Below are 27006 nucleotides of genomic sequence, written 5' to 3'. Positions count from 1 at the left end.
CATTGAGTTCTCTTCTCCCTACTTCAGTGATTATGGTGAATGAGATAAAGTCTTCTTCGGCTTGGATGTTTGAGTTACTATACTAATGGAAACTCTAGCCTATGTGCAATGGATACACAATGTGAGTGAAAAATAAACCTTTGTCAGCATAAGCCACTTAAAATTTTACTGATGTTGTTACTGCATTGTAATATAGCCTATACAAATTGATACAGGGATTCGCAGGAAAAAAAAATATGACTTAGTATAAGCAACATATACACTTTGTGTGCACAAATGGTTTGTTTTTATTTTATGGATACTGCCCAATTACATAAGTAATGTTGTCGTTTCCCTTCCTGGCAGATAGTAAGCTTAGAGCCAATCTTATTTGTGAGTCAAGTCTAGCAAAAGTAAAGGATCTCTTAGTAGGATTTTATATTCTAATCTCATCTCAGACTTTTCTTTTTCTATCTCATGTTTCTTAAACCTTCTTTTTCTTATCTGTTTATTTAGCATGTTATTTTATGCTTTTGTACTGATGTAAAGCTACCTAAATGCTTATAGGGAAAAGATGAGCACATACATATAATTAAATATATATATATATAAGTGTAATGCCTGTTTTAGTACAAAGGGTTTAAACATGTGATATGCAAGATGAACCTACCTGAGTGCTTCACCTTTATCTTTCATTTATGCCTTTCTTGAAATGGCCTAAAGGCTCAGACTCCACTATTAGCCTGATGTCTCTACTGGGGAGCACTGATTGCCCTTCAGAAGGACACAGGAATAGGATTCAGGAATCTAAATTCTAGTTTTATTTTGCCACAAACTATATATGTAATCTCCAGCAACCCACTTCCCACTTGAGTCTGTTTCCTCATTTGTAAAATTGAGGTCTTTAAAAAATTTTTAATTTATGTTCAAATTATGCTCTTTAATTTAAATTACATGAAAAAAGGCATGAGGGGATAGATTAATCTACCTCTCTTAAATGGGAAAAAAACCACAATGTGGTTTCTTGAGACTAAACTCTCTATTTTCCATTTATTTCATGCATTCCTTCAAGAAATATTTCTTGTAGGGCTATGTGAAAGATATTACAAGGTTATAGAGAAGCAAAGGATCCAATTCCTGGCTTCAGCAGTCAGTTATAATCAGGCTGATACAACATAGGCAGGGAATACTTGTGAAAAAGTCAACATCTATTACAAAGTTAATATGAGATAAAAAGGCAAATAGACTGTATCAGAAATAAAACTTCTAAGGATGAGACAGAGACTGTTTGTGGGATCAGGTTGTCAGAGAAGGCGCTCTTAAAAACGGATCAGATTTGCAGGACTTCAGATGTGGAAAAAAGAATGCAGGCCAATGGAGTGTGCACGGGGGTGAGGCTGGGTAACAAGTCATTTAGGCAGGACCTTGAGAAGACCACCCTAGTTGCAGCAAAGGGTTACCCTGGGGTATGTTCAAGGAATATGAAAAAGAGCAAAGGAGATTAAGATGGAGTGGTTGTCCTAGTGTAAACAGAATTTTACTATGTGTCTGTCAGGAAATAATGTATTCAACACAAATCTTTGAGGATGATTGAAATAATTGGTGGGTAATTATGACTTCATTTAAATACTATAGTTGCTTAACAAATAATGTGAGTGATGTGGTTTTACCCTTTAAGTCATAAAGTTGCTAATGAGCCTAATTATTTCAAATTATCATAAATTTCATTTCCCCACTGTTTGTAGAGGAGAAAGGTAACATGATAGCCTATCAGAAGTTGAAAGCAATTACATCTCTTTTATTTATTTTCATCCAATAATTTAAAAATGTTTGCCAAGGGCTTCAAACTTTTTCGTAGCTGAGTATAGTCCTTTGTAATAGAAACAAGAACAAACCAACCCTACTGCTATGAAAATGATGGAGAAAAGAGAAGCCAAGGCATGCAGAACTACCTGTTAGTATAGAGGAATAAAGTGGAGTACTGTTAATGAAAAAATTCAAAATCTTGTAATAACGAAATCAGAGTGTAAAGAATTCACATTTTGGTGACGTCAGTGTTATGTACGATTTATATGAAATACATATGTTTCTTTCAAAATGTGAGTGGAGGAGTCAAATGTAGTGGGGAGAAAACTTTTGCAAGAGCTCATTCTGTTTTCCTCTTAGTGTAAATGTTAAATGGAGGGTGCTGTGGTTCACCCATATCATTTCCTGTTTGTTTGGAGCCATTGTGTTCTAATAGGAAAAATGCTAGCAGAGTCTTAGTGACGCAGTGTCAGTTCCCCACCCTTTCCCCCAAATCTTTCCATCAGAGCATTTACTATAAGTAAGACTTCTGTACTGAACAAAGAAAGTAGCATTTTACTCCATTATTTAAAAAAAATAAATTATAGGCTCTCAAATCTCTTCTATGGGTGGGTTCTCAATATTCACCACTAACAATATGCCTTAAAATAAGTCCATATTCCAAGATCAAATGTGCAAAATTTGGTTCTGTTTTTAATTAAACCAAACTCTTTCTAAGTGAGTGAGAAATTAATAGTTAAAATGAATGATTAGAATAAGAATTGTCTCTTCTAAGGCTGGTAATCCCAAATTCTTTGATCTAGCTACCATTAAGCTCCTACCCTGACTGCTGGGACTAACTGAATCCAAACTTAATCAAATCAATCATACCAAGTAAAGGAACACTACCAACAGTTTCATTTGTAAGACCACAGGACACTAATATAATTTATGGAAGGTTTGAATTAGTACCTTGGGAAGACCTGTTCTTTTTAATGACACTTCCTCAGGAAGAAAGACTGACCGCTACTACAACATGCTCTAAGAATCAATTTTACTTTTAAAATAATTTGTACCACTATATTACAGTGGAAAGTGCATGGGAAAGAACAAAATGGCAAACACAGCAGTATTCTTCAAACATCAAAGGACATAAGAAATACCTGGGAATCTTTTTAAAATGCAGCTTTTGACTTTATTTGTCAGGCCTAATATCACAGTTTTGGTGACAATACTAGCCTGTGGAACTGTCTTTTGAGTAAGAAGGGGATAACTAACACAGACCTGCAGGGGTGCCTCTCTGACAGTGAGCCTGTATCCTCAGCTGTAAAGTGGGCCATGAACACCACTGTCACAGGGTCACTGGAGGGGTAAGTGAAATTGCAAAGTGCCAGGCAAGATAGGAGCATGGAATGAAGAGCAGAGAGCATGGTACATAACGCTGGTACTTGGTACATAGGCTTCACTATCTTCTCACTCCCACAATGCTTTGTATGTGTCCTTCAGCTTGTGGGCTCTCAAAAATGAACTGCTAATGAGAAGATGGACTCATTTTCTATATTTAGTTTTCAAGATTTCACATTTGAAAGAATAGGTTTCCAAATATTAATTTGCTTTAAATGATTACCCATACAAACCCTACCTCCATAAACTTTACCTTAAAAAATAAAAAAGCCTGCCAAGTAAGACTAGATGAACAGCTCTTTCAAAATCATTGGATAAAAGTTTTAAATCGCCAGAGGTTGGGGCACGTGAGTGGCTCAATCAGTTGAGCTTCTGACTCTTGATTTCCGCTCAGGTCATGATGCTGGGGTCTTGGGATCAAGCCCTGCATTGGGCTCTGCATTGAGTGTGGAGCCTGATTGGGATTCTCTCTCTCTCTCTCTCTCTCTCTCTGCCCCTCCCTGCACTTTCTCTCTTTCTCTCTCTGTCTGAAATAAATAAAATGAAAAAAAAAAATCACCAGATGGTGGCATCATTATGGGTTATTATTTGAGAATTGTCTTCTATAATATGAAGTTATTCTCAGAGGGGTATGATTAGAATATAAACCAGATGTATTTTTCAAAACTTTATTGAAAAAAAAGTATAAAAAAGTAGAAATTTAATATGAGGATGACCTAAGGAGTTTTCCAGAAACTTGAAGCATAAGTATGATAGAAAAAGCATGCATGTGTGAATGTATGAGCAAGAAAGAGAGAGGGGAAGAAAGAATAAAAAATGTGGAGGAGAAAAGTGAAGACAGAAATGGAAGGAGGATGAACAGGATAAGGAACAGTTTCAGAATTCCAAACAGTACAAAAAATTTCTAAATCTCTGTAAATATTTGGTCTCACCAACAAATAGCATAATTTAAATTTACCTGTAAACTAAGAAAGTTAAAAACAGGACAAGATTGTCTTTTAGGTCTAAAGGGAACAAATTAAGCACTAAGATAAGCACTTTTTGAAAAGAAAAAAGTCCCCCTTTAAACTTAAAATATGACATGTTCTGGGTATAGCAAAATAATCCAGAAATTTTCTATTTTTCATCCCTTCTCTTGCTTTTCAAGGGGTAAAAACAACAACGCTTCTGATGCTTTTGATTTTGCTTCTTGGTTTTACATTTGATTATATTAGAAATAAAGTATACTTATTACCACAATATGTCAACATCTTAAATGGAATAAAATGAAATGGAAGGCACGAAAAAGGCAGTCAAAGCAAGGGAGGAGTATGTTAAAAATAATTTCATTACCACTTATGAATTAGTCTTTAATTACCCCCTTAGCTGTACTAAGAACTAGAATTATTTCCTTTAATTTTATTTATTGAAGGGAAAAATAATAAAATGTTATCTTTAAAAAAAACATCCTATCTTAGAATACTTTTAAATATGGTAAAACTTCATTCATTTGGAGTCCCTTAATTCAAAATTTGTTACCATTCATATTGAATGTGGATTGAAATTTATCTTTTTGCCTTGCAGAAATTTCCAAGATAGTGCAAATTAATAAGATAAATCAGTTACCATGGGAAATTTAAAAATATTTAAGAAAAAAGCATTTTTCAAGTATCTTTTAGTACTTTTCTATTCACATGTGCAGATAAGCTGATAAACACCATATTTTTGGTATTGATTCAACTAAGCCAGGTAACAGTTTGATTTATTACAAATATATCACTTGGCATTTCTTTTAAAATACACTATAATTTTGGGTTTTCACTAATTCAGCACCTTTATAAATTCATGATATAATGTTTCTGACTTCCAAGTTACTTAGGCTAGGAAATCAAAATTATAATCATGCGTAGCCAAAAATTCTATTACAAAGAAATTAGTCTTGTTTTATTGTTCTTCTGGCACTATCAAATGAATGATACGGTTGTCCTTTTTTCTCCCCCAATTAACCTATTTTTCTTGGCATTCGGTGAAAGTTTAGTTTTTAATATATTCTTTTCATTGTGTAATCTGTATGCTATCTGAACAACTCTAGTCCAACATTTCTCTATTAGCATATTTTTTCTAAGAAGGAAATATAGGATATAGAAGCAATTTTCTTTTAGGTAAAATAATGAGAGGTGCTAAGTATTGATTTGTTTTAAAAATGCCAACATTATGTTATTTTTTTTTTTAATTTTTTTTCAACGTTTTTTATTTATTTTTGGGACAGAGAGAGACAGAGCATGAACGGGGGAGGGGCAGAGAGAGAGGGAGACACAGAATCGGAAACAGGCTCCAGGCTCCGAGCCATCAGCCCAGAGCCTGACGCGGGGCTCGAACTCACGGACCGCGAGATCGTGACCTGGCTGAAGTCGGACGCTTAACCGACTGCGCCACCCAGGCGCCCCACATTATGTTATTTTTAAAGCTATGATTTACTGAGCGTTTATTATTCGCCAGGCACTGTGTTGAGCACTTTATAGTCATTTTACATTATCTCATTTAATCCATTAAACTACAAATAAGGTCAGTCCTACTTTAAAGATGGGAAAACTGAGTCTCTTAAAGGTTTAATACCTTGCTCAAAGTCCTATTGTTAGTCAGTGGTGGAAATTGGATTCAAGTCAGGTTTATTTGTTCCTTGAGTTCCACCATGTTATCTTCCTTGAAGAAAGGATTATATCCACTGCTTCAGGAGCCATGTATTGGAGTAAATCAAGCAAAAAGAACTAGTTAAAGTGGGATGTGAAGATGACTTTGGCACTTGAGATGACGTAAGATACCTAGGAGACAAAATAGGGCTCCTTGGTCACAATCAGTATGGCATGAATGCCATATACTTCCTAGGACTGACAGAGAAGTAGGTTCTGAGAATGCTGGTAAAGGTAATAGACTCGCCTTGCTTAACCACTAATGTGTGGGTGTATAATATGAGAGAATATTATACCTTCTGCAGTCTGGGATGCTAATGTTGAATGATCATTGGAGGAAACTAGGTCAAGTTTTGTGATAGAGTAGAATATTGATTTAAGTCATGTTTTGCATAGCTTCAGTGCCTCTTTTGCATTTCAGTATGTGAACTCAATTTATTTAACCAGTTCACTCTTCACAGATTCCAGGCATTTAGTATCTATATATTTTGTTCTCCAACAAGTTTTTGCTGTAACTAATCGTTTTTCTTGGAACTTCACCATCTGTGGAACCCCCAGTTAGATTCTTAAGTTTGGTATCACATCAGTCATGGTACATTGCATTGGAGAAAACCTAAGCCTACATATCTCATTTTTAGCATTGAAGGTCTTCGATGGTGTTCCTGGTCTTCCTGGTTAACAAGATATGAGCCAAGATCTGTTGTTGAACCTATTCTAGGTACTGTTCGTGCTTCCACACAGATCTATACCTGGATTGATGCTAAAATTGTTTGCTTCCATGCATCTAGACAGACTGCTATAATTAATATAACTGAAAAATAGATAAGAATCAAGCTATTATCTCCATACTTCTCCCACTTGAGTCAGCCATTAAGTTACAGCTTTATCAGTCTTCATTGGTCGAGTGTTTGCTCCCTGTTGGCTGTAAATCATTCATAGATTTTAAAGCCTATGGTAGGACAATTTGTAACTGTTTTCCTAATTGGATGTACTTAATTTTCAAAAGCCATTAACAAAGCCAAGTTTAACATTAACAGCCTTTTAAAAAAATTCCAGAGTGGGTACATTGGAGATGGGCAGTAATGCTGTCCTGTGACGAAATTAGTGTCATCTTACCTTTTACTTCTTGGTGAGATATTAGTGTAATTAATGTGGTAACTTAGTTAAGTCTGTAGTAAATAATTTATTTATTTATTTATTTATTTATTTATTTATTTATTTATAATACTACTTAACTTTATTTATTTATTTATTTTTAAATTTACATCCAAATTAGTTAGCATATAGTGCAACAATGATTTTCAGGAGTAGATTCCTTAGTGTCCCTTACCCATTTAGCCCATACCCCCTCCCACAACCCCTCCTGTAACCCTCAGTTTGTTCTCCATATTTATGAGTCTCTTTATGTTTTGTGCCCCTCCCTGTTTTTATATTATTTTTGTTTCCCTTCCCTTATGTTCATCTGTTTTGTCTCTTAAAGTCCTCATATGAGTGAAGTCATATGATTTTTTCCTTTCTCTGACTAATTTCACTTAGCATAATACCCTCCAGTTCCATCCATGTAGTTGCAAATGGCAAGATTTCATTCTTTTTGATTGCTGAGTAATATTCCATTGTATATATATACCACATCTTCTTTATCCATTCACCCATCGATGGGCATTTGGGCTCTTTCCATACTTTGGCTATTGTTGATAGTACTGCTATAAACATGGGGGTGCATGTGTCTCTTCGAAACAGCACACCTGTATCCCTTGGGTAAATACTTAGTAGTGCAATGGCTGAGTCGGTTGTAGGGTAGTTCTATTTTTAGTTTTTTGAGGAACCTCCATACTGTTTTCCAGAGTGGCTACACCAGCTTGCATTCCCATAAAAATGCCAACGTTATTATTAAGAAACTTCTTCCTCAGTACCTTAACCTATATTTTGACAACTTTAAAACCCATTTATGGCTGAAATCAAACCATAAAACTGTTTTAGGGTTTTACAATAACATAACTCAAGTTTTGATTGCATGGGGCCTACAATAGTTTGAGTGTCAGAGACATTCTTAATTGGAAAAAAGAGGGAGGACGACCCTTAACATTTTCATCAAAATACAGACTTAATACTGCCTGCCATGAGAAAAGCTTTCCTTTTGCACCAGAGTTCCTTAAAAAGAGATTCTGTTTCTACTTCCACATTTTTGTGGTAATTGATTTATAAGATGCTTACCGGTTCTCATTTCAAGGGAGTAAGAGGTCCAGTTCCCTCTGATCCAGACTGAGTTTTGGGTTATAGCATTCCTCGTAGCTAAAATTTCTAACTGCCTGATTTTCCCATCCATTACTCTCCCAGGTTTCTTTGGTTCCACAAAATGGAAACACTATTTATCCTGTTGCAAATGTCAGATAACTGGGATTGAACGTTGCCAGCTCCTTGTCTTTCACATAATCTATCATTGAGCTTTGTCTCCAACATTTATTTGCTCACTTCCTTCACTCTCTTCTCCACCATCCTAGTCTAAATTATATCATCACCTCCAACCTGAGTACAGACATAGCCTCCTCTTAACTGGCCTCCTTACTTCAACTTTTGACATTCTCCAAATCATCCTCCATGTTTTCAGAATGATCACAGGACTCATTGATTATAACCCATTATATTTAGAATTGAACCCAAAATTCCAGTTGTTGGTATCAAAAGCCCACATACATTGGTTGGTCTCATATCACCCAACTTTCCCTTTGTTCACTGTGCTCCACTTATACTGTCACCTTTCAATTTCTAGTATACACCAAGCTCATTTTCACCTCAGAACTTTTGTTTTCCCTGTTACCTTTGCCAGGAATGGGCTGCCACTTCTGATTTCTTCTTATCCATCAGATCTCAGCTTAAATGTTACCTTGTCAGAAAAGCCTTTTGTGCCCAGATTTCAACAAGCCCTTTCTTCCCTTTTCATTTGTGTTATTTGCCACCATAGTAACCTATTTATTTCTTCCTCTAATATCATCAGAATTCTTTTTATGTACTTATTATCTGTCCCTTCCTCCATAATTTGAGTTTCATGAAGTCAGGGACTTTGCTTATCTTATTGAACAGTGTATCTCTATTATATTTGCATACTATGTAAATACATGGTAAGTGATGATTTGAATTTGCTGAGTTAACAGAATAAATAGGATCAAGGATTTTATTGTATCATTAAAAGCTCAATACGGAAAATTTCAAAGGAAATATCTGATTATTGCTTACATGATTCTTGGGTCCCTCATGAAGACTGAAGATATAAGAAGGAAGAGAGACAAAGAGAGAGAGAAAATTTGTAAGGAGTATTTCTTCTCTATTAGTCCTTTCCCTACCAAGAAAACAAGTGGGGAGCAGGTATACCTCCCTTCACCCTAAATCAAGTGAGAGGGCCTAGTGTTTGAAGACTATAGAGGACTACTGAGGATATTGGGAATAGTGGTTTTCATATTAGAAAAGAAGACTAGAAAAAACAATTACTTGGCTTAGTATATGAAGATGATAATTCATAAGAAGAAACAGTTTTGGAAGAAGTTGTGGTGGTAGAAATGATAACTTTTGGAAGTGATTAGATGAATAAGGATTGGACTAAGTATGATTAAGTTAATATTAAATACCATTGAGGGAAAAATTTGAGAAATATTTAAAGATGGCAAGAATGTTTAGCTTGAAGAGAAGCCTAAGGAGAAATATTAACCTCTTCTCTTAAGTATGAGTTATCTTGTTAGCCACCAGATTTATAAGAATCTGTAATTTAATGGATACCTGGCTTTTCATGGATGCATCTTTATACTAAAAATGTTTAACTCCATAACTTTCTTCTCCTTCTTTGCTATCATAACTATCTTTATTCTGCTTCCTTCTGCTACTTCTGAAAAGTTCATGTGGTGCTAAAAAGCCATGGTTTTAAAGCTAATGAATTAAAAAAAAACAATTTTGTTAGCAACCCAGTAACATTTATTAAAGATTTAAAAACATTTTTTGTTGCTAGTTTTCCCCCTTATTTTCCTGTTTTGCTATGTAGACAGAGAATATGGAACCAAAGAATGACGACTTAAAGCAAAGAATGTAATAACCCTAATTGCACAGGGTCCTTGTTGTCTTTCATGATATTCTCCTAGGGGTGAAGAAAAATTCTCTCTCTACCCAGTATAAAGCTTTACAGCTTTTCAACTGTTAGAATGGCACTAGGCTGTCAAAATTAGGCACTAATATATAGCACTGAATCAAGGAGACTGATTCTTTGCTAAAGTTAAGCATTAATTTAAGTGGAGTCAAGCCAATTAAGAGTGAATTATATAACTTCATTATATAGAAATTTCCAAATTAAAAAAAAAAGAACTCATAATAACTCTAGATATCTTTCTCTAGGTCTAAAGTTGCATAGTAATTTGGAAAATTAATAACACATTTTTGAGAACTTTAGCTTTAGATTAGCATTTCAGAGAACTTTTTATAAATATAGAATTAAATAAAACATACATTTTTATAGACTTAAGAGACACAAAGAGTCAAGTTACATTTGTAAACTGAGATATTTATACAGCTGAGTCAGAGGCACACCACAATTTTGAACATATGACTCAGACTTTGTACCCTTATGTACAATTAGTTTTAAAATGTTAGGGCATTATGCCAAGAGTAACCACAAAGTTTACAAAGCTGAGGATTTATAGGGACCCCAGGCTTGCTCAATTACTTCTGAGATTTTACTCCTGAGTTTAAGCCACTATTTTTGACCAGGTCCATCAGATTTGGAGCAGACACACCTATACTCCAGCTTCCTATTGCACTTAGAATAAACCCAAACCCCTACTACCATGACCTTCAAAGCTCTTCATGATCTGGTCCCTGCCTACTTTTGTTTCATTTATCTATCACTATTTTTCCCATTGCTCATACCTGAAGCCATTCCTGTTCAAGGAAGCTTAAAATTTATCTCTTTAGACAGGCCTTTCCTACTTAAAGTAGGAGCCTCTACCCATTTACTCCCATCTCCTTGAATATCTTCGTTGCATCCTAATGTCCACCTCCCATTTACTCACACGACAGATATACATGTTTATGTTTGTTCCCTCACTGGAATGCATACTCTGTAAGGTCAGAGATCACTTCCAGAACATTCACCATTGTATCTCAACATCTGGCACCAAGTAGCTATTTGATAAATATTTGTTTAGTGAGTGGGTCAAGGAAGTAAGTAATGTTGGTTGTACACAGCATGATCCAAATTTAGGATCAATTTAGGCCCAATTTGGGCCTAAATTAATGGAATGGAAAAAAAAATTATGCAATGGGACTGACAGGAGAAAAGATGAAGGTTTATCCACAGTGTGATGATAGCTGTAGAGGAATGCAATGGAAACAAATCTTGGACCATAATCTCAAATATGTAAGAAATAACATATAAATTTATGTTTATAAATCAACCTTGCATTAACTTTGAGAATGTTATCCCCTCCCCGCCCCAAGTAAATAATTGAGGTAAAAAACTTAACCTCTATTGTTCCTGGGTTCCCCTCTTCTGCCTCAAGATGGTGTTGGATTCAAGGACAAGGCAAGGGATTCTGATTTTTGAGTCATTTGTCTACTCTAGTTACTTCTGGGTGTTCACTGACTCTGTTCACACAGTTCCTTCAAGTATGGGCTTCCTGCTGCTTCCAGATTTCTTTTTGAAACATGGAAAATCTTTATGAGGGGTACTTATGGCTCCATCTATTTAGACACATGAGGCAGTCCTTGCTCTCCTTACTCCCTGGAGCTTTGCTGCTTCTGCCGTGTGCTATGGTGTTTCTAGATATACAGGAGCTTGGTCCCCAAATAGACTTTTATCTCCCCAGTCTAAGGACTCTAACTTTCCCAGATTGCTTCCCAAAGGCACTCTGATGCTTCCCTTCCTTTCAAGGCACTCAGCAGAACCCTGTGAAGTGGATTCAGACTTTATCCAAGTCAGGAAATGTATATGACTTTTTTCTCCCACATCTTTCCTTTCCATTTACAAAGTTTGGCTATCTTTCTGACAATATGGAGAATAGAAAAATAGGATAAATGAACATAATTTAATATTACATAAGCTTATGCTAGTAGGAGTTAAACAAATTTGAAGTTAAAACAAAATAGAGCAGGGAGAGTGGTTCTGTTCATGTCACTCTTCTTAACATACTATAGTGGTTTCCTACTGCTTTTAGGATGAAGATCAAACTCCCTGACATAGCCCAACAGGACCGTGGCTACCTCTGCAGCCTCTTCATGCACCACAGTCCTTCTCATTCTCTGTAATAAAACCATATTGGTGTTTGTAGCTTTTCCTTACAGTACTTGTCCATGATAGTCATTTCCTTTAATAAGATGAGAAACCCAAGGGATAACTATAATGAATGCCATTTTACCTGTCAGCTTAGTAATATACTATACTATACTATACTATACTATACTATATTAATATACTATATTGATAATATACTATATTGAACAAGAATCATACTTCTGTACTGCTAGTGGAATTATAAAATTAGTACAACTTCTGTGGAGGGTTAAGTTGGCAATATCTATCTAAATTTTATATATATGGACAAATTCTGGATATTGATGCTACAAATATATTTGCACAGTAAAAAAATGACACATTTATAACTTTATTCATTGTAGCTTTTTTTTTGTAATAGAAAATGACTGGAAAAAAATTAAATGTTTATCAATAGAAGGCTAGACAAATACATTGTGATATACCCATTAATGAAGTACTATGTAGCTGTAAAACAAAATGAGGAAATTTACTAAATACTAATGGGAAGACTTTCTATTTTTATTAAGTAAAAAATGCAACATGCAACATATTGTCTATGGCATGCTACTTTTGTATAAAAGGGGGAAAAGTAAAAAATATATATGTGTAGGGGCGCCTGGGTGGCGCAGTCGGTTAAGCGTCCGACTTCAGCCAGGTCACGATCTCGCGGTCCGTGAGTTCGAGCCCCGCGTCAGGCTCTGGGCTGATGGCTCGGAGCCTGGAGCCTGTTTCCGATTCTGTGTCTCCCTCTCTCTCAGACCCTCCCCCGTTCATGCTCTGTCTCTCTCTGTCTCAAAAATAAATAAACGTTAAAAAAAAATATATATATATATATATGTGTATATATATATATATATATATTCACACATATGTATTTAACTTGCCTGTATATGCATAGAAAACTCTGACAAGATACACAAGAAACCAATAACAATGATTGTCTATACTTTTTGATAAAGAATGGGAGCTAAGAGGATGCGGAACAGGATAGGACATAAAAAGGTAAAATAATGAAAATATTTAATGATTGATGTTCCCTTCTATTGATTACATTATACATACTTATGAATGTGACATGGGTTTAAAATTATTGAAATGCAAAATTCATTAAACAAAAGCTATTTTCTATCATTTACCTCTTTATGAAATAGGGATATAACAGAGGTTGCTTAAGCAAAACTAGATGGTGAATAATCATACTAAAACAGCTGTTAATGTTTTCATGATATTTGTTGAAATAGATCCTCTGTATTCTTTTTACATATTCTATCCCCATATCAAACTAGGCAAGTATCAGGCACTGTTTCTTAAAAGACTTAAATACAGTTCCCTTGTTGAGATTAAGCCACTCATTAATACTACCGGGATTATATTTTCAAATCACAGAGTACAATAACATCTAATGAAGGTAAAGTGAAGAGATCACAATTTTATACTTTGTTTCCAATTTTACAGTTAATTCTATCTAGCAGATTTTAAGGAGGCCCTAGCACTCTTTATCAACAAACTGTCCATCTCTTTTATTTAAGTCTTGAGCATTGAATTAGCAAATTTTGACTTCTAATCTGTTGATTTCTTAGTTTAAAATCTGTAGGGTCAGTGTGGAACAGATGGATTTAGTAGCTTCTGAAAATCCTTACATGTGAACTGACTGTTAACAATTTTCACTTTAGAAGGAATATTCAAGTTCCAGGAGTTCTGGCACTGACTGCTCTTTATTGTTGCCTATGGAGGGATGGTTCAGAACACAGCAACATCATACTTTCCTTCTCTTCTTCCTCCATTTGGAGAAATACATGATAGAATTTTTATCTAGCTTTTTCAACAGATGCAATTAGAGAAGGTTCCATGCTCCTCTGCTCTAATAAACTTACAAATTTCAATATCTGATGCCTAAAGAGTAACTTGGTACATTTAACCTATTCCATGCTCTGGATTTTGTTGCCCCAAAGCAAGGAGATTACATACACTATAATCTCAAAGGACTTAATTTTCTTTTCCTATTTGGTCTACATGCACCACCTGGTGGTAAAGTAGTGCATTTCAAGTGGGGTGTGTGTGTGTGTGTGTGTGTGTGTGTGTGTGTGCGTGCGTGCTGGGAGTATGAACATGGGAAAGAGAATTTCAATATACATTCCTAAATATTGAATTAGATTAACAATGCAATCGTTTTGCAGCAAATAACTAATAAAATACTGGGCCACTACTATATTTATAGGCCAGAACAGGAAATAAAGGGGAGGAAAACTCATGCTGAAAAGTAAAATAGCTTTCTCTTAACTTACATTAACTATAGCTCTTATAATTCATCCCTAGAGTAACACTTATTTATTGTGCTAATGTTCTTACTGAGGCAAAAGTCAAACATTGATAACCATTGTAAAACCATTTTATTTATTTTTAGTTTTTAAGAATTACAATTGTTGAAAGTATGCATCTTCTTCCTTATATTAGTAGTTAGTATAAGTCCAAGTCATAGAATTTTAAAACTACAGGGCACCACAGACTAATGCACTATTTTTACAAATGCAGTAATGTAGTAGCTGAGACTCAGAAATGCCAAGTGACTTGCCCAAGGTCATACTGGTAATTAGTGGCTCAGCTCAAATAAGAAACTAGATGTTCTAAGTTTCCGTCTAGGAATATAAAACATAAAAAATATACTCATATACAATGGTCAAATACCTCTGCATGAAAAGATATGCCCTTGACTCAGCTACACAGTGTTTCAGAGCACTAAGATGTGAGTTAATAAACACATATTAGTTTTATTCTAAAATTCTGAGTACAAAGAAGTAATAGGAGAAATGCATGTATCATAAAGCTATGGAAAAGATTTTCTAACTAGCAAAAATCCCTTTTATATATATGTTCAAAGGAATATTTTTCAACTTATATACAACTGCTACGTTGTAAAGATGGTGTAAAAAATTCCTTTTCCCCTTTTAACTGTTTCAGAATCGGAGATCTGTTTCTACAGAGTAGGTACCCACTGGTAGATTTAGTCATAAACTATGTTCATAGCTCCCTCTCATGACCATTGAATGAATACTATATAAGCCTCTTTTATTCTTGCTGTTGTATTCAACTAACAGCTCACTGGTTAAGTTTTAATTGCTTCCAATGAGGTCAGCAAAGGTATTTATCGAAAAGCCCTGAATAAAAAGGCTCCACACACACACACACAAGCATACACGCTCTCACACAGAGAGAAAATCCTTTTGCCTGTTGATTTATGGAAACAATTATGATTCTGCTGGAGAATTTCTCAGCTAAGAAATAGTTTGTAGCTACAGTAGAGAGGCTCAAGTTGCACAAGGCAGACAACAGACATGGAATTCTTGTGCATCCAGCTGTTATCAACAGAACAAGTAAGTTACTGCTATTTGTTTTTAAAAATAATGCAGAGTGGATTTCTAGTAGTTTACTTCTTTCTCTTGTTTTAGTGCTGAGGGAAAAAGTAAAGTTACCAGATTTTTGAGCCTTGTAATTATCTATAGTAATTACGCTGTAGAACTTTACATAAAGTTCTCCAGACAATACTGGCATTTAACTTGAGAAATGTGGGTAGTTCAAGAGAAAATAATTGATTAACCACAAACATAAAAGCATACTATAAACAAATCTAGGGAAAGCGTTTATACTTTGTTAGTAGTAATTTTAGGACTTAATTTAAATCAATAGCTCTAATTGCAGGATGTTTCTTACCAAACAGCAATCAGAATAAATGGTACAGTCATATTCTGATTTGTCTCTAGTAATGTATAACTTTTCTAAATCTACATATAGAGAGATAAAGATGTTGACATCCTCTGTGAAAGTTGTTTTAAATGTGCCTTCACAGTACCAACTACACTGCATGTTATAATACTATTTACCCACTAACATTTATACATACAATGTTTCATCTTCCCCTGCCTCCCCTCCCTATTCCTAATGTCTCATGGCAAACAGAAGTCCAGTAGTAAACAGTGTCGCAGCAACTGAACTTAGTGCAACCTGTTTTTATAAGGAAATACCAACTGAGAGTTATTTAAGGAGGAATCCTGTATTGTTATCAGGAACTAAAAGGATAAGGATAACAATTTGGAAAAAAACAACTACTCTTTCTTAAATCAATCTACAATTCACAGATAGGAAGAGGTCAATGACCTAGGAGCAACAATCAACTCAAGATTTAATTTTCATTATGTTATTCATGAACACCCGGAGCACTACACTATAATGCGCAAATGGATACTGACATGGATCCTGCCAACTTTGCTCTACAGATCATGCTTTCACATTATCTGTCTAGTGGGCACTATATCTTTAGCTTGCAATGACATGACTCCAGAGCAAATGGCTACAAATGTGAACTGTTCCAGCCCTGAGCGACATACAAGAAGTTATGATTACATGGAAGGAGGGGATATAAGAGTGAGAAGACTCTTCTGTCGAACACAGTGGTATCTGAGGATTGATAAACGAGGCAAAGTCAAAGGGACCCAAGAGATGAAGAACAACTACAGTAAGTAATGTCTTTTATTTATAGCACTGCTTATGAACCTTAATCTGTGAAAGAACCATTTTTCAAGTGACATGCTTTCTTACTTTTCTTTTTCGATTTTTTGAAAAAAAAAAACCCTATCATCTTCTAATTTCTCTAAATTGGGATCGTTGAACTATGTTTCCAATAACATCTTCTGGGAACAGGTCAAATCTACTAATATTATGGTTGGAGCTGATAACCCAAGCCAATTTGAAAATATAATCCCTATGTCCTACGGTCAAAATGCTTGTAAGTTACGCAAAATATAAATGATATTATTCACACTGAGATGGAAATCACTGTCCTCAAGCAAAACTCATTAGGAACTCTAAAAGAGTCCTCAGCAAATGCTCAACAAACGCTTATTAGTGTGAGGAACAGAAAATTCATTTAAAAAAAACAATTAGATTTTCTTTGAAAGAATATTTCTGTGGTGTAAAATACATAATCTGTGCTCAAAAATGCTTTCAGGGACTTGTGCAATTGTAAACAGTTATAAAACAGAAGGGAATCTGTCCATCTGTTCATGTCAGAATGAGTTTGTGTTAGGTTGTTTGTTTAATTTACCTAAGCAAGAAAATAGGTTCCTCCTAACATTTTCTTTAAATCTTCCATGCCATAATTTTGTGTTACCTTAAGAGAAATGTAAATGTGAAGGAAGAAATAAAAGTGAGTTGCAAGAGATGTTAAGTCCATGATTTTCTGTTAGTGTACCTTACATTTTCTCCAAGAATTAGTTATTTTTGTCCTATTGAAATATCAGGGTTGGATTTGTCATTTAGAAGTTATGATGAACAAGTATTAAATTTAATAAGGTAGACTATTGGATATAAATAGTAAGAATTTAAAGTCCCGGAATGAAAATAAATGGTTTGTATTACTAGCACTTGAACAATGTTATTATCTTATCATCTTATAATATTATGTATATTAAAGTCAATTGAAAAAGAATGCCTGGGGATGATGGTGTAAACATTTGCTTAAGCACTTGCAGTGCATTTTGCTTAAGGCTTGCAGTGAGTACTTGAAACTTTTGTTGCTTGTTTAATGAATGGTTTTTAGGGATTTTTTAAAAAGTTTATTTATTTTAGAAAGAGAGCAAGAGCGAGCAGGGGAGGGGCAGAGATAGAGGGAGAGAGAGAATCCGAGCAGGCTCCTTACTACCAGCACAGAGCCTAATGCAGGAACCATGAGATCATGACCTGAGCTGAAATCAAGAGTTGGACGCAACTGATTGAGCCACCCAGGTGCCTTGGTTTTTAGGCTTCTTAACTAACGAGCCAATAAGTGGGAAATTGGGGAATTATATTTCCAATATGAAAATGAGAGGATCTTCTTTTTAAATATAATTGATATAGAACACTAAGTCCTTTTTAATGGATTATTAATAGCTATAGTTTAATTATTACTGGTATTAGTAAAATTATCATGTTAGTCTTGGAAGATTGTTCTGATTATACTAAACTTTAGCTGAAGAAATTACTATTTGGAGAAAAGTTCTGTGGATAGCCACTTCTATATGAGCAACAGAATTTGGATTATAATCAATTTATTTAAAAGTTATGAGATTTATCATGAATAATGGAACCTGGTAGAACAGACAAGAGGACAGAGCCCAGGTGGAAGTTATGATGCATAGGTCTATTCCCTATCTGTGAGTAATTTTGGAAAAATTTTTAATTCTTTCCAATTTTCAGTTTTTTCATCTCTAAGATATGGGGTATATACAGATGATCTCTAATACACTCACTAGTTCTTACAGTCTATTCTATTCTAAACCATAACATAAGTATGAACAGATGTAAGTACTCGTTATGTAATTATTATATACTTTGAATGAGATAAGTGAATATTATCTCCATTATAAGATGAGCCATCGGAACTAATTTGAAATTGTACCAATATGGTTATCAAATCTAAACACTGTGTAGAATTCTTCTACATGGCCACTAATTCCTTTTGAATGCTTTTGTCAAATAATGAAAAAGTGAAAAATTAGAAGTAAAATCCAGTGAAAATGAATAGCATACGTAATTATTTGGGATGAAAAATATCTACAACTGGGATGCATTCATATATGTGTTTTATTTTGTGTTAAAGTTTCTTAAAAACCACTAAACTCTGGCATTTGTAGGCATACACAAAATGCCAAAGTTATTTTATATCTGAAACACAATTTAGCATTAACCTTGAGTAACCATAAGGCCAATTTGGCACACCATTTCTCCTCTATTCTAATTCTACAGTGAAAATGAAAGAGAGAGAGAGAGAGAGAGAGAGAGAGAGAGAGAGAGAGAAACTCTTTCTGTATCATAAATAGAATGCCACAATACCAATGTTCATAAAGACATGATATGTATTATATAGTCTTCACTTCTATAAGCTTTTCATAGGCTGTATATATAAATATACTTTCTTGATATGGTGAATTCTCCTGGAAAGGGAAGCTTTCAATGGGATCCTTTAAGTAAACCCTAAAACTGTTGTCAGGTTGTGTTGCTATCCTCTTGAAGAAGGGGTCAGTCAGGCTTAACCATAGTTAAAAAGAAGCTAATCCACAATTGTCAACAGGAAATCCCAAGATACAAAAGTAATTACTTCATTGAAAAATACGGAGAATAACTTATTAGAAGAGAATTCTGATAGTCATTTCCTGTTATTTAAAGGGCAGCTTTACTAATTTTAAGTGTGAATGTCCCCTACATAAAACATGCAAATTGACACATGTGAAGTTGAAGCTACTGTATCCAGGTACAAAGGAAGTGCTCAATAAAATTTGTTTAAGAAGTCAAAGAAGAACAAAAAACTTGAAATTATAAATATGAAAACTATTAACATTCTTCAATCATTAACTGAATGAATGAACAAATGAACAAGAGATATTTCCTTCCTATTTAAAATGAGAGTAAAAGGTGATTGAATTGTCTACTGGAGTAAAATGCAGCAGAGTTCAGAAAGTGTGATACATCAGAATAGCACTTTGAATTTCATTTTCAGTGTTCTGATCCCATAAATTTGTTAGCTGGTTGTTAAACGCCTTCTGTGGAGGTCTTTTAAAATGGTATAGATTTAAATGTCTTAGATGATAAAATTTTGCGTGAAAAGTTAGATGTCAGCTGTGTGAAACATAATTGTTCTCTGAGTTACTATGAGGTCCCCACTCTTTTCTCGTGGCTTTGCTTTGGATGAAGGGGGAAATTACCTGATGATATTAATAGGTTTTGAAGGACTGCTTACGTCACTAGCAGAAGGATAACTCCTTTATAAAAATGTGATATTGCTAAGAAAATGGACTGGGGTGAGTAGAAGAGGTTAAAAAAAATATATGGGTATATAATTTTGTTTCTAAAAGACTGGGTTGGGTAGGTAGATGGAAGGCCTAGAGGAAGACAAGGGGAGTGGTACGGAGCTGGATATGACAGCTCATGTCTCATTTTTAAGGAAATTTTAAAAATTACTGAAGCTATCCTGGGTTGTGAGGATCTCACTTCAGTCTTAATTATAGTGTTGTCTTGTGAAATATTTTAAATTTAGATTAGAAGGACTAAATTGCAGGAAAAGCACACCAAGCAACCCAATAAAAATAAGCCTTGTATTAGTAGACAGATAAGTAAGACCCAACTCTATAAATGTAGGAATTCATGAGAGGCCAGGAGATGCTGGACCACATTTCTGACACTGAGGAGAGAGGAGGTGTCACTGGAGAACTGGTCCTCAGATTGCATACTAGTCTCACCCAGGAGGCAAGAAAAGTCTGTCTTCTCTGATGATTCCACATTTAGCCTTGCAGTATGTTTCTAAGCAATGCAACTGGAACCTAACCTGAACTAATAATAAGGGTAATAAAAGCATAAAATGCCCAGTAATAACATCTTAAAGGGATTTGTAATGGATGGTCAACACTTCTACTGCTGTCGTCAGAGCTCTCCTCTTGGAGACAAGGTGAAAGGGTAAATTTAGATAATTTTTCGACCAGGCATTCCATCAACAGACAGAGTCAATCAGTCCACACCTGACAGAAATAACACTGCTGTTTAAGCTGGGACTTGAGGTGCCAAGTGAGAGATGGCAGCAGTGCACTGGGCAACTGTCAACCGCCCTGCAAGGCAGATGCGGAACAAAGAACTCAGTCCCTCAAGATGATTTTCTTGCGAGGCAAGAACTCAGTCCCTCAAGATGATATTCTTGCTTTTGGTGTTCAGTTACTCTTCTCAACAATGGTCAATATCACCCATTCCTTTTAAGAAGAAATCCTTAATTGTGCTAAACCACTGATTCAAGAAAAAGTATGCTTCACTTAGTAGAATTAAGCATTGTAAGTTCCATAGCAAGCAAAGAGTTAGCCATTCTGAAAGCTAGCCAATGATTTGGCAACATTCTCTTTTGGATTGTTAGACTGTGACGGGGTATGGCCTAACAATTGGCAAAAAGCAAATAAACACAGTGTTGTGGGATTTGACTTTGGCCACAGAATCTTCAGCAATCCAGTTGTCAACAATTCTTTGGATAAGATCCTACTCAGCACAAATCTCTGCTAATAGCTAGCGAATATACATACCACCTCTAAATATGGAGACAGTAAACTTGCTTATGCTCCAAACAGCTCTTAGCCATTTATCTAAAAGAACAATATTTCACATTATCAAAGCAAAATAAGAAAACCAGGGCAACCACCTTAAAAAAATAGACAATGAGGAACATATCTATGGATTTGACCCACAATCTGAGAATTACTGACAAAATGGTACCCTGTAGAACTGGTGGCTTGCATTCCCTTGAGTAAGTTGTCAAGACCTTAAATTAGGGGAAGATGGATAAACTGCTGGGGAGAAGATTTGGAAATATTAGCTACCCTTTGAGAATTCTAATAATAAAGATTATTTTTCATTGTATAGTCTTCCTCATTTTTTTGAGGGGGGTGGCTAATACAAGTGTCTGGCACTTGCAAAATTCAAATAATTTATTGCCACAGGTGTATCTCTTATTTAATTTGTAAATCCTTATTTGAACTGACCATCATTTTCATTTATATACCAACCCAGAGCATATGAACATGTATTTTCCTCTGTAACTCAGCTGTATTACAACTCTTTAGCCTACAGTTTTAGAGCATTCAAAGACCCAAGTGAATTGGAGAGAATGCAAGAAGTCTGCTTTCAGATATATAAAAAAATTCCCTTTTCCAAGTTTCCCTACCTCTCAGCCTTGGCTAAATATTATAATCAGCTAGGGAACTTAAAAAAAATACTGATGCCAGGTTCCACCCACAAGGACTCTTATTTAATTCATTCGGGGCGCAGCCTGGGCACCAGGAATTTTAAAAGCTCCCCAGATAATTGTGACATGCTGCCAAACCTGAGAAGCCCTGGATCACAGTGAAGGTTCATGCTAGATTACTGGGAGACCACAGTTCAATTAAGTCAGAATCCTGAGTAGGTGGGAAAGACTCAGGCATCAGTGTTTGTTAAAGTGTTCTAGTGATTTTACTGTGCTGATGAAGTTAAAAAACCACTAGTTAATGGGACCAAGGGTTCTAATTCAGCCTGGATCCCCTCAGGTGTCCCACGATTATTTTGGAACCCCGGGACGGCTCCATAGTTAACTTACACCCCGGAGGATTTCAAAATGGGCCTATCAGGAATGACTGTCTGAATTATGCATTGAGGAAGTTCTTCCGGGTCCATTTGACCTCTCTGACAAATCTCTGTGGCTCCAATATTTGGTGAACTGGCCTGGAAATGCATGTGATGACAGCTCTGTAGCTACTATGTAAAAAGGCTTCTTTGGTGAATGAGTTCATCGCAGGGAAGAATAGGTCCTGTGCCACAGTCTCAGAATGACAGGCAGATCTGAATCTCTTCTGACACTTTCAAGTGGTGATGCAGTAGGGGACCTGGAGTACAGACATCAAAGCCAGCTTACTTGGCACTTAAATGAGCCACTTATGACCATGGACTCAGATGTCCCCAAATTAGGCTCTCACCTCCTATGGCCACCCCACAGAGTTCAAGGCAGTGATTTAAAGAGACAACCTCAAGTCTAGAAAACCCAGGGCAGGAAGAAGCCAGAATCCTACAGGGTCTATCCAGATTACTGAAAAGGATATGAAACTAGAGGCTTGTTTTCTGTGTAAGTTTGGGATTAAAGTAAGCTTTCTTTTATTTCTAAGGATCCTAGCTTTCTTTTTCTGTATCAAAACTTCTGGTAGCACAGTAGCTTCTTTTACATGACTGTTGGAATATAATACTTTTCTATATTTTAGTTTCACATATGGCACACAGAAGAAAAGGCAGAGATTGTGCATATCTAAATAATATGGAGAAAAAAAGAATTCATTAAATGAAATGGGCTTCCATACAAATTCCTTACTTTTCTGAACCATCTCCAAACTTTCTTTTTTTAAAAACACTTTATTGAGGTATTTTGACATACAAAAATCTGTACTTATTTAATGTACACAACTTGATGAATCTGTACATCTGTGAAACTATGACCACAATCTATGCCATAAACATATCCACCACTTCCAGAAGTTCCCTCCTGCCTTTTAATTTATTATTATTTTGTGATAAGAGCACTTAACATAAGACCCATCTTTTTAGTAAATATTTAAATATGCAATACAACAGTATAAACCACAGGCACTACACTGCATAGTATATCTCTAGGACTTATTCACCTTGCACAGTTGAAAGTTAGGACCCTTTAACTAATATCTCTCTATTTCTCCCTCCCCCAAACCCCTGGCAACCACCTGTCTACTCTCCACTTCTATGAGTTTGACTATTTTAGATTCCTTCTGTAAGAAGTATTATGTAGTATTTGTCCATCTGTGTCTGGCTTATTTCACTCAGTATAATGTACTCCAGGTTCATATCCAGTCTTTCTACACACAAAATAGGTTGGAAAATGAAAATCCTCTGCCCTTCACATGGTTCAGAAAGCCACATTAAAGAGTCACTGAACACTTAACCGTTTCTTGACCAAGACTTATATCTACATTTGAGATTATATCTGCCCTTGACTTAGGTGGAGAAGCTATACCTAATTTGCTAACAAAGCAAATGTCATTAAAGCTATTTACCTTAGTTGCACAAAAGGGTTTGTGTAGTAAAATATAAAGACAAAGGGATTCGGATGAGGAAGCAGATAAATGAATTATCTAATATTCATGTCCAGGTAAAATTTGCCTTTACAACATCATTCTCAGAGGTGAAAGGTGTGATGTATACTGGGGAGAATTGGCTCTAGAGATTCTCTGACTGTTCCAGTCAACTTCCCTGCAGAAGAACGTAATCACTTCTCTTGGAGTGGGCATGAGTACTTGCTACAACCAGTAGCTAGTGTCCTTCTGAGAATAAATAGGATGACAACATCTTTGCAAACAGGAGAAGAAATAGGCAAGAGAGGAAAGGAACAAAGGACTTCATATAAAAATAAATGGATTTTGCGTTTTATTTTTTTGAAGATTTTATTTTTAGGTAATCTCTACACCCAACATGGAGCTTGAACTCACAACCCTGAGATCGACTTGTACTCTTCACCAGCTAAGCCCTCCAGGTGCCCTAGATTCTGCATTTTAAGTTTAGGATGGATTTAAACACAAAGGATCCTCGTAAAACATGGCTCTGTTATCTTTTTTTTTTTTTTGATGCCCTTAAGGAATAAGGGCAATGGGATGCAATAATGGATAAGACAATAGTGAGAGAATTTCTGAGGTCAAAACAAAACTAAATAGTGTACAGAGGGGTTGAAATAATAACAGATTATTGCAGATGACACTCAAATAGCAGGTTTGAATCCATTAAATTTGTGCCTAAAATTGTAATAATTTTTGTTTATTTATCAGGACTATACTCAAACTCAGTTTATATTTATGATTAATACAAGACAAATTAGGTATATTTCAATATCCTTAAATACTATACTTATGCTAAAATTATCATGTAATATTTTATATTTATTTGCATATTTGAAATTTAGATGTAATTGTAGATAATGTTGAGAAAATGCTTTGGGATCAAATTCAGAATCAACTCAGGATGCAGATTTTTCTTAAAGCAGCAATTCCAAACTTTGTTTCTTAGAACACTAGTGTCCCTCGAGATATTATGGTGTTGTCTGCAGCATAGTTTCTATGGCTAATTCATTGGGAAATATTAGGTTACATAAAGTTGAGCAAGTTTTCACAGTAGAAATTCTCTGAGCCTAATTTATACTAATATAAATTGCAAAACTCCAGGAGATTCTGTATGGTTTCTCAAACTTATTTGACAACAGAATACACTGCTCCTGCCCCCCAACTCTCCCCTCTGATTTAGGTAAAACATTTAAATTTCATTAAATTGCAATTTGAGAGTTATTGCCTAGGGATCTCTCTATGGTGTAGTGAAGAACTAAATCAAGCTTCCACTCAGCTGTTTGTTCCAAATAAAAAGGCTACAAAATGGACCTGAAGCAATATTTTAAGAATGACCTTGAACCAAGAATTTGTGCCAAAGTCAGGAGGCTGCATATGATTTTGGATAAGTAGGGTAGCATTTTGGGTATAGATGTAAGCTGGGCTGAAATCCAAAGATTTGCAGTGAGATTTAAGCTTAGCTTGAAGCTCTTTTCTGAGTTCTGGGCAGCTTAAAGGACCATTTTCATAATGTGAAGTGATGTCCAGTACCTATTATTTGCAACTAGAAACTGACCAAAACATTTCCCAACCATTAGCCTAAAAATGTTTTAGGATTTGAACGTGATTGAAGAATTCTTACTTATGTACCTAAAAACAATAAACTTTGACTTTTAGTAGCTAGAGCCAAAGTTTGAAGTTATTTCAATTGCATCAATAAAGAACAAGTTTTATTTACTGACCAAAAACTATTTAGAAATTTTAAATTTAGCATAACCTGAAGAAGTGCTAATTTAATGAATTAATTTCAATACCCTTTGAAGAGGTCACTTATTGGAGACGTTAAATAGAATTGCCTTTTCCAGCCATATGTAGCACATTTGCCTTGTCTTACATTTCTGTCTCTTTGCATTTGGCAATGCCACTAAAAAATGTAAGTTCTGGAAAGATAAGCATCATGTCTTACTCTTCCTTTTGTCTCCCAGTGGTAGAGGAAGATATATTTTATCTTAAGCTGTCACACATCTAAAATTAATTATGGAGGGGCGCCTGGGTGGCGCAGTCGGTTAAGCGTCCGACTTCAGCCAGGTCACGATCTCGCGGTCCGTGAGTTCGAGCCCCGCGTCAGGCTCTGGGCTGATGGCTCGGAGCCTGGAGCCTGTTTCCGATTCTGTGTCTCCCTCTCTCTCTGCCCCTCCCCCGTTCAGCTCTGTCTCTCTCTGTCCCAAAAATAAAAAAAAAAAAAAAAAAAAAAAAAAAAACGTTGAAAAAAAAAATAAAAAAAAAAATAAAAAAAAATAAATAAATAAAATTAATTATGGATAAGAAATTGATTACTAAATGATCATGAAAATTTAATGCAGGCAAGAATGAAAAGTTTTGCTGAAATAAGACTAGTACACCTCATTTCCCTCTTCTCTTGTATTCTCTAATATTAAAAAAAAAAGTATTGGCCTCTAGAACCTATTTGACTTCATGTTTTTCTAGGTAATTTCAAGGGATGGGTGGAAAAATTTTATTGTAGAGGCCTATGATCTAAGCAGGCCCAGGTAGCTGGTAATACTGGAAGGATGATTGGCGAGGCATGCTCAAAGCATCTAATTATTTTCATCTGACTGTCAACTAATTCCTGCATATCAAAAACTATATGCAGAAAACAATGATAATTAGTTGATACTGGTTTAAGGAATATCTGCATGCAAAGGAGATACAGACAGGAAAAGTCTTTAAGAATTAAATGAGCTGTACTAGTAAAAACAACCAGTGGGCTGATAGTTTTTGGATAGGGAATCTACTTACTTAGTAGCACATCTAACATTGATCCTGGACTCAGTGACTAGTGTTGAAGGGAGGACAGGACAAATGCATAGGGAGAGAGAGGTGGGGAGAAGTGGAAAGTTGGTGAATACACTCTCACTTTGTTTTAGTGCCAGTAGCCTGATCCTCGGATAGTCTTCTGGTGTTTTACAGTGTCTCAAACTGTACTTCTGATAAGAGCCTGGTCAGTCTGGTTCATATTGAGGCATCTCTAGGCAGTGGACAGTTTTCTCTCTTGTTTGCATGAATAGTGAAGACATCATACAAAACTATGAAAGATTAAGGTCTTCACTTTTTTCATTCTTTTACTAATGTCACAAATATTCTTGATAACTTCCCTACCCCAGACTCGGGCTACAATAGTAAACATTCCACACAGTCCATGTTTTCAGAGAATTAACAGTGTAGT

General features: G+C 35.4%; 2 protein-coding genes across 11 annotated transcripts in view; one reads left to right on the top strand and one right to left on the bottom strand.

Annotated features, from left to right (window-relative positions):
- FAM227B (family with sequence similarity 227 member B) overlaps window positions 1-27006 on the bottom strand; it is a 199858-nt gene that overhangs the window by 54537 nt on the left and 118315 nt on the right. The window lies entirely within an intron of this gene.
- FGF7 (fibroblast growth factor 7) overlaps window positions 15224-27006 on the top strand; it is a 59759-nt gene continuing 47976 nt past the window's right edge. The window contains exons 1-2 of one of the 2 annotated variants that reach the window (XM_058737798.1): window positions 15224-15500; window positions 16263-16639. In XM_058737798.1, coding sequence (XP_058593781.1) covers window positions 16354-16639 — 286 coding nt within the window. In that variant the 5' untranslated portion in view covers window positions 15224-15500; window positions 16263-16353. The remainder of the gene's footprint in view (window positions 15501-16262; window positions 16640-27006) is intronic. The other variant, XM_058737799.1, reaches the window with a different exon arrangement.

This window comes from Neofelis nebulosa, chromosome 7 (genome assembly GCF_028018385.1).
Source record: "Neofelis nebulosa isolate mNeoNeb1 chromosome 7, mNeoNeb1.pri, whole genome shotgun sequence".
In the NCBI taxonomy this organism is placed as follows: domain Eukaryota; kingdom Metazoa; phylum Chordata; class Mammalia; order Carnivora; family Felidae; genus Neofelis; species Neofelis nebulosa.
The sequence above is the reverse complement of the archived record's forward strand: the minus strand, read 5'-3'. Positions and strand labels throughout refer to the sequence as shown.